The sequence below is a fragment of the Dermochelys coriacea genome, chromosome 3 (genome assembly GCF_009764565.3).
Source record: "Dermochelys coriacea isolate rDerCor1 chromosome 3, rDerCor1.pri.v4, whole genome shotgun sequence".
Taxonomy (NCBI): Eukaryota; Metazoa; Chordata; order Testudines; family Dermochelyidae; genus Dermochelys; species Dermochelys coriacea.
In genome coordinates this window covers 200,960,396-200,969,094 of record NC_050070.1, presented here as the reverse complement: position 1 = coordinate 200,969,094, position 8,699 = coordinate 200,960,396, and the positions used below count along the sequence as shown (strand labels likewise).

The 8,699-nt window shown below is 35.2% G+C and overlaps 1 protein-coding gene across 1 annotated transcript; it reads right to left on the bottom strand.

Moving 5' to 3' along the window:
- Nucleotides 1–450: 450 nt before the first annotated feature.
- Nucleotides 451–8,485, bottom strand: LOC119852894 (MKKS centrosomal shuttling protein). Its single transcript, XM_038394927.2, has 4 exons — nt 7,495–8,485; nt 4,701–4,876; nt 3,905–4,015; nt 451–3,001 (listed from the first exon to the last, which is right to left on the bottom strand). The coding sequence occupies exons 1-4, from the start codon at nt 8,483–8,485 to the stop codon at nt 2,561–2,563; spliced, it is 1,719 nt and encodes a 572-aa protein (XP_038250855.1). The 3' UTR covers nt 451–2,560.
- Nucleotides 8,486–8,699: the final 214 nt, after the last annotated feature.

The following is an 8,699-nucleotide window of genomic DNA, read 5'->3' as shown; positions in this document are numbered from 1 at the left end:
CCATTTCCATGTGTACCTGCTAATTTCTATGCACCTTTCTACCTTCCATCCATATAAATAGAGATAAATATGTACCTCAGTCTTTAAATTAGTTCAATGCACAAATAAACTGGAATTTGCTGGTCCAGGATCACCATGTTCCCAGATTATACTAGGATGCTACTTTAGCCAACAAGACTTTTTCTAGAAAGTATTGAATGGACAAGATTTCTCATCTAAAACTCCAGAACAGTCATCTGTTTTTGCAGATAATAAAACTACTAAAAGAGTCCTGAAAACAAGTTATGGTGAAAGTCAGAAACTCTAAAATCATGTTTATGATGACAAAATAAATATTTATGAAAATAAATGAGAAGACGGCATATGATTAAAGAACATATTGAAAGAGCTGCATTAAATCCTAACCACATGAATCCCATTATTATTAAGAACTGCACAGCTAAAACCTTCAACAACTTTGAAAGTTTACTGATGGGGTAGAACAAATAAATACAATAATCAGGGTTCCAAGTATTAAGTTTTACATAGGAAATCAAAATGATACAATGGATTGTTATATTGTTGACCTACCTGTCTATATATTATATATAGCACACTTAATAAACAGAAGCAAAGTACAGTATTTTTTATTCCATATTCATAACATTTTTCTATAACAGATATTGCTCACTATACCAAACCAATTGCACAACATAGGTGTAATAAAGTTTTTCACTGGATTGTAATAATGACTCTGCTAAGTAACAAGTACGAAGGCAAACTTTTGTTCATTATCTAATGGAAAGAAAATAATAGACACTTACTATCACAGAACAATCAAACTTTGTGCCACTAATTGTAGTTGAAAATATCTGGCATCTATGCAATCCCAGCACATGTGCCTAAAAGTACCAACTCCTGAGTTAGTCAGCTCTGATGTTTTAATATTTTCTTTTTTGTATAATCTTTTATGCATTATATAACATCTATTGGTGCTTTTTGCAGGGGGCAAACAATGAGCAGGGTGGTCAAACAGGTGGAGGCAGAATAAGGAGGGGCAGATAGGCAAAATCAGGGATAGAGGATAGGAGCTGGGGTTAAAAAAGGAATAGAGGCACTGCTAAAGCATGATGGAAGGGGACTATTGCAGATTATAGAGAGGTAGAGAATATAAAATGGAGCGAGCAATTTGCAGTGTTTGCAGGAATAGGATGTAGGCGGCAGAAGGGCTTCTCCCCCTCTCCCCACAAACACATCTCAGGACCCACTTCCAAGGGCCGGCAGGGAGGGTAAGGAGGGGGGTGGGGGAGACATGGAGTAGTAAGGGCTATAAACTCCACTGAGAACTATATTTCTGTTAGTTCTCAGTAGAGTGTATAGCCTGCTCAGTAAAAAGAAAATGAAGCAGGCGTCCCAATCAACAGTCCTACATTTGTTACAGAAATTGAAATGTATGGAGTGAATGAGGTGGGAAGAAAAGGGATAGCCTCATGATCAAGGCAGTCGAAAGTTGCCCTTGGGCACTGGATTCTATGCATGCCTCAACCACAAAAGTTTCTATATGATGTTGGGCAAATGACTTAAAGCAAGCTTTTCAAAGATGGTCACAAATTGTGGATTTTCCTGGTGCTTGATTTGAGACCCTGTAGTCTGATTTGCAGAAACACTCTCAGCTGCAAGTGAAGTTAATGGAAGCTGTGCTTTTAACATATAAAGTGCTACACAATGCTAAATATTTTGAAAAATCAGGTCTTAAGCACCTCAAATTGGACAGCCAAAATTATTGCAAACCTTTTACCTTAATCCTCCTGTGCCTGGGTTCCTGCTCTATAAAATGGGGATACTAGCTCCTCCTCTCACAAGAGTATTATGAGAATAAATTAATGTTTGTGAAGCATGTAGATACTACAAAGAAGAGAGCCATACAAAAGCTCATGAAGAAACTAATAATTCTGTCTTCAGAACATGGTTTGAATAGCATGAAGTAAATAAGACATGGAGTCACATGAGGATATAACAAAATATTGAATAGCTGCTCACTCAGTCAGCACTGGCCATTCGGTGGACTGAATGAGTCAGAGGTTTTGTGGAAAAAGTACAATGTGATTAGATAATTAAAAACTGAATCATACCGCATACACACAAGGAGGCTGTATTAAGGTTGCACAGGCAACCTTAATTCTGGCACTTCCTAAATTTTGAATGCTTCACTTTGCAACTTTCATCTTCCTTTAATGTAGTTTTTTGTGTGTGTAATAACACATATTTGCATATATAGTTTGAACGTATAGAATACAGTATAGTCTGAATTCTCAATCATATGTTACTAAAATTTGGCTATGCCTGAGTGCACACTAGACTATTAATGTTTAGTTTTTCTAACAAAATGTTAAATATAATTGCAAATGTTTACAACTAGAGTAGGAATCAGACAAGTAGCTTAATGAGCAACTATGCTTGACATTAAAATTCTGTTTATAGTCTCTGATCCTGCATAGTAGTCTCTTAGTATATTATTTATGCTGCTTTGGAACCTTTTCAAATAAATATGAAGTTCAAAATAATGCAGATGAAAACTAAACTAATTTTGATCTTCAACTATATATGACAAATCCAAAATCAGATTGGCAGTCTCCACTGCCACTTGCAAACCACTACATTTTGCAGTAAAACAGTCCAGTACAAGATCGTCAGTGGAGTTTATAGAAGGCTCATTAGAGCAGCTTTGTGGAGTAAAAGGGATACATTGGCTTCGTAAAACTGTCCAGTTGAGATTCTGCTGGTTATTGTAAATCCCACAACCACACTTCAAAACTAAATCTGACCAGTTACAGTCAGAGGGAAAACCTGATTGAACAGACCAAAAATGTCCATAAACCATATCAGTAAGAATTTCACCATCATCGTGCTCCAGGCAGCAAGCGACACACTCCAGCGAGTGGCAAAAGGCATCAGCAACCAACTGGTATTGTGTCCGAGAACAATCTATGGCTTTCAAAACACTAGTAGGAAGGGTAAAACTCTAAAAAGATAAAATAATAAAAATAATTAGACAACTGTAAATATGTGTACTTTGCACAAACAGGAAAACAAACTAGTAAACATCTTATTTATTACTGAGCACACACAAAATATTCTCCTACCAAACTACTGGATAATAGCTTTGCTGTTTTTAATAAAAGCAATTTTCCCTCTCTTGGTATTAACACCTCCTCATCAATTATTCGGAATGGACGACATCCACCCTGAACCGAAACTGGTCTTCAACATTGGTTCTCCACTTGTAAGGTAACTCTCTTCTCTTCATGTGCCAATATATATTTATGCCTGTATTTGTAATTTTCACTCAATGCATCTGAAGAAGTGGGTTTTTTATCCATGAAAGCTAATGCCCAAATAAATCTGTTAGTCTTTAAGGTGCCAACGGACTCCTCGTTGTTTTTGTTTTTAACAAGTATTCCAAGTTAAAAATGTTAACTGAGGAAAAAATTGTTAACGTGATGGCACAATTCAAATATCAAAGGTTTTTCACAAGTAAAATCGAAGCCAAAAAAGTCTTATCCTTATTAGCATTCAAGACAAAATAATTCTATACACTTCTTGTTTTCAATTAAATATGATAGGAATAAAATGAATGAACTTTTGCTATGGTAAATGGAAATCTGAAGACCTGTTAAAGAATACAAATATAGTATTTCTTACGTAATAAGTCCTGAGGCAGTATTTATCAGCACATTAAAATCTCATACGATTTCATTTTATATCAGTCATTCTTTGGAAAATAAAATGCAACACTTAATGTCAACTGAATCTGCTAAAGATAAGTGAGATGCTTCAACTCGGTTCGTAACCCCATATAAACTAAATTCCTTGTCATCTTAAGTGAATTAAGCAGTTTTCAATATCCTCTCAAGGCCTTACATACCTTGTGTCTTATATATGAGGCCAAATGAGTTTCTGTGCAGCCACCTCCTAACAGTGCCAATGGTTGCTTGATTGTTAGTTGTAAGACATGTTCTGCAGTTTGACATGCAAGCTGAAGAGCAAGAAAAATTTGTCATTGCATATATCACTAAAGCAGAAAAAAATCGTTTTAAAAAGGTTTAAAAATTTTGTTTTTTAGATATACTTTTAAAGTGCAGTTCTTCTCGAAGACGTGTAAATGTACAGATGGCACTTGCTTACTCACAGATCTGCTCTGGGTGATTTCAGTATCATAGCTGCTTACATAGTGAACAAACAAGCTTTTGGTATTCACGCTGCTTAACATTGCAGATCACAGCCAAGAGCGCTGCGTTCTGTTCATTTTGCATAATCAAAATGACAGTACTTACTAAGTTTCAATCAGTTACAAACATGGAGCCCCATGTCAGCATAGAACCACACTTTAAATATCTAAATTACTCAAGTGTGAGTGTTTCCAAGTTAAGGGTCAGCAGTGACCCTGAAACTTTCCTCACACAACTGAGAAAAAGTGAAATAACATCCTCCATTTCTTTCCACAGTGGTGGCCTCTAAAAAGGGAGAGAAATAACTACGTGCAAAATGGTGTGGAAAAAATTCTTTGTTTCTGCTGTATTCATTGAGATGGGCTGATGATCAAGGAAAAGTTTTCTGGAACTGAAACTGTTAATAAACCTTTCATCACACAATACTCTCTCAACCTTCTCGCTCCAGAAGAGTATACATTTTTATTAGATATTTTGAAAAACTTTGCCTACCTTCAGCTCATCCCATACCATTTCATTTCTGTTACAGAGTATCAAGCTGCAGACAAATGTGTCATTGGGAATTAGATGCAAGAAATGTTTTGAAACAAAACTCTCAGTGCGCAAGTCCTTCAGACTGCCATAACAAGTAGGAGATACAGAATGTAGGGTAGCAATGGGCTGTGAACCTGTACAATTAAGAAAAAGCAAAGAACAGCATCTATTATCTTATCAGAATAGCTGTTTACTGTGTATTGTAGAACATGGACTGAAAAATTGTTTTGCTTGTATTTTAAAGCTACAAATGCTTTTCAAGACATATTCATGTAAATTTTCAAACTATGATGGAAGTCATGCAAACACAAACCAATACAGTGCTTTGAAAATATAGGTTCTGGTACTAATTAATTATAAAAGTAGGAATTTTATTATTTAGATTAGGCAATTTAAAAAGGCTACATTTGTAAGCAATTAATGTTTGAAAAATCTGGTTTCCAACCAGCTGTGGCCATATTCTGCTAGTCTCACTGGTGACATGTCTTGCTCAGATTGGAAAGGTAGATTGAAAAGACTGGAGAAAAAGAATTTCTGCTGCACAGAACGGCAAGCAAAGAGATTTAAAATTATAACACTGAACTTCTTAGTTTTCACGCTTTTAATTAAAACTTTATAAATATTGTATTTAAGGAGAAAAAATGATTACTCTTAACTTGACTTTACCAAAGTTGTCTGGGAATATCATTTTCTAAATCTTCACTCCCATCTTTTTTTTTTTTTTTTTTGCCAAATAGAAATAATTTTAAATCTGTTTCCTCATTAAAGGTTTCATCTTTATGATAGTCATATATTTCATTCTCTTAAAAGATCCAGTGACTTGCCCTCTTGAGGGTTTTGTATGTTGGTAAATTATAGCAAAATAGCTGAACCAATTTCAATGAAAAACTCGAGAACTGCCAAGATACAATTTGGCTGCAGTAGAGATTAAAAGAAAACAGGAACTCAAGTTACAACATATGCACATGAACTAAGACTTCAGCTGGGAAAGTAGTTTAAAATATGTTGGACCTATTAAATAGGTATAAACTTTTTTGTAAAACAAATGACTTTTGACTTAAAATAATGAAAGCATTATTGTAGGCATTTTCCCTTGTAACTTTGTACCTCCTGCCTCACCATTACCAGATTATGGCTTTTCATAACAGTATCCCTATTTATTTCTTTATGAATAGTGGCACACAAATATTGTGCCCAAATCTGACCTAGCCTAAATTTGTTATAAGTTAGTGAAGGAAGCTTCTAGACTGATGCCAATACTAGAGATGAGTGTATTACAAGTACCTAGATGTTTAAATTGATGAGGAAAGCCACCATTTTGTATAACATCAAAAACATCTGCTCAGTAGCACCAGGTAACCACTATGCTTGGTATGCAAACTTTTGGCATTTTGGTTAACTAAAAACAGAGGGGGAAATGTTTGATGGTTACAAAAAATGTAAAGATTTTATTTTCAGTCTTCACAGTGCAGTAGAGGAGTGTGTTTGGCTATGCTATTTTTATATTAATTAAAGTCTTTATCTCCTGAGACTGTCCTATTTTTAGGAAAACAGCGGCTGCTTCATAAAAGCAAAGGAATACCAGAAATCTTAAAAGTTAATGAGTAATAACAGCACAGCTCTTACAGAATCTAGCAACACAGAAAGAATTTGGGTTCTGTCTAACTTTTTCCAATCACTAGTTCAGGACTAAAGTACTTTGAAAGTTAACTAATCCTGAAAAAGTCTGCCTTGTTTCAAAGCTTTTCTAAGGATGGCAAGTCCTGACATATTAGACCCTAATCATATAATTCTTATGTTTCTTCTTCCCCACCCTTGAACACACAGACTCCAATTCTACTCACAACTCTGACATTATAGAAGCTGGATTTAATGTTTTACTATCTGAAGCTAGGTCCTACATTTTCAAATAGTACTGTATAAATGTACAGCAGTGTTTTCTACCTATAACTGTTGTTACAGCTATCATGACACTAAAATTTTTGAACCTGAAGTGGAGAGGAAAGGAAAATAGTAATTGGAATGTCATTTTGTGATCTGAAATCAACACCACAAATGACTAGGAGCAATTTCTATACGTATATTTAGAAAGATGAGATTCTTCTCACTTTCCACTAGCAAATCTCACCATTTCTAGTCTTGGTATTTCACAAAACATACTTAATTATTGTAACCATCTAGCCGTGCTTGTTTAGTACTGGTTCAGGAACGATAGCGCATCTTGGCTCATGAGCAGTACAACTTTTATTTCCTTGATAAGGACATTACTTGCCAGTGGAATTTTTTTTTTAAATGGTCTGTATTTTACAGTATATGACCTATACATCGAGTGTTTATACCAAATAATTAAATCTTCCATTATCATTTAATGTTATATAAAACACAGGGTTTAGAGCTTGATTCTATCTGTTCTAGGTAACAGAGTGGGTAATTGTCTTGTAAATATCAGTTATTGTGCTTCTGTAGACACATGCAGTAATGACTTTTATGAAACAACTTATAGGATATGGTCACATATGTGAAGGCAGGATCAAACTCTCTTTGCCAAAGAGTTTGAAATAAAGCTGTATATCATGAGATTCTAGTTTGTTGGATTTCAAACAGTACACTATTAAATCTTAGCAAATTGATGATACATAAGATACATCCATCTCAGATACAGGAAAGATAGATTACAATCTTACTTTATGACATTTCTATGTTTCCTTTGAGACTAATGTTATGGATGCCATGTACAAAGTTCATTTTTTACCTGTCATTTGACTCAGGGGCTCCATCATAGATACTCCAATTCTGTCTATAGTGATGACATGGTGCTCTTTCAGGTATTGTTTCAAAGATGGGTGGATAACTTTCTGGCACACTACAAGGCCTACTCGGTCATTAACCAACTGCTTTCCTAAATTAAGCAACTGATTCAATACTGCTACTTCTAGAGAAATTCCATGATGGACAATTACAGTTCCTTCTCCAGTATTGGAAAAGTCTCCTGACATAGAGATACAGAAGAGTGCCATCTTGATAGTGCTTGAAGAAACTCTTTTGACAGGAAACGTTCTTGCCAATTGAAATTCTGGTACTTCTATTAGTAGTCCAGGTAATACAGTAGAATCCATAACTCTTTTTTCCTTCACAGGAACAATTACACACTTTCCTAAAACAACATTAGTTTCAATGGTATGCGGAATTGTAAGCAAAAAAGCCTTTAAAACCAATGTGCTGAGGTGATTGGCTTCTGTTTTGTTAAGCATGCAGGCAGGTTTGCTAGCTAATATGCTACGTACCAAAGAAAGAAGAGTCTTAATACTGTCAAAATCCACCGATATTCGGCAACCACAGGCCTCAGACTTGAGATAGTCAGTACATAAGCTCAAAAGATGTCTACTTATTTTAGTGACAGTACAGGCCGCAAAGTTTATTCTTTGAAAATTTTCAACCAAGCTACAGCAAAGAATGGCTGTAAATAAGCCACAGTCGCTGAAGCGTGATATATGATTCTGTACAGAGGCTGTCAGAACCTTTAATATTGGATGGGTGATAGAAAGGCCACCAAGCAAGGCAGAAGATTGTGAAGTTGTGCGAACATAGCCTCCCATACCATTGTGGAGCTGTTTGAGTCTACCAGTAGGGCCATAGCAAGACTTTACTATTCCACTTAACACAGTCAGAGAGAAACTAACTCTCTCTTTAGTTAGAGGTTCATTAGTACACAACGAAGGCTTTTTAGCTTCAATGCGAGACATCTTCAAGACAAGATTTTCATTCTGACCAACAAAATTTCAAGTTTATTCCATTTTCCTTGAATCCATAAATTATAGATGTTTTAATCTACAGAAGTATATTTTTACTCTTTGTAACCAAGCACATTATAAAAGAGAAACCTTGCATACAGAATGACAACTAAGTCCATGTAGATGTTCATAGTTTAATATTTAACAAATTATACAACTATAAGTG

Bases quoted from the DNA above. Each gene is read 5' to 3' on its own strand.
- LOC119852894 (XM_038394927.2), bottom strand. From the start codon at position 8,485: ATGTCTCGCATTGAAGCTAAAAAGCCTTCGTTGTGTACTAATGAACCT. The intron at 4,877-7,494 runs GTAAAAAATGAA...TTAATTGTACAG, and splicing joins GCCCCTGAGTCAAATGACAG to GTTCACAGCCCATTGCTACC. The intron at 3,002-3,904 runs GTATGTAAGGCC...TTATCTTTTTAG, and splicing joins CCTCATATATAAGACACAAG to AGTTTTACCCTTCCTACTAG.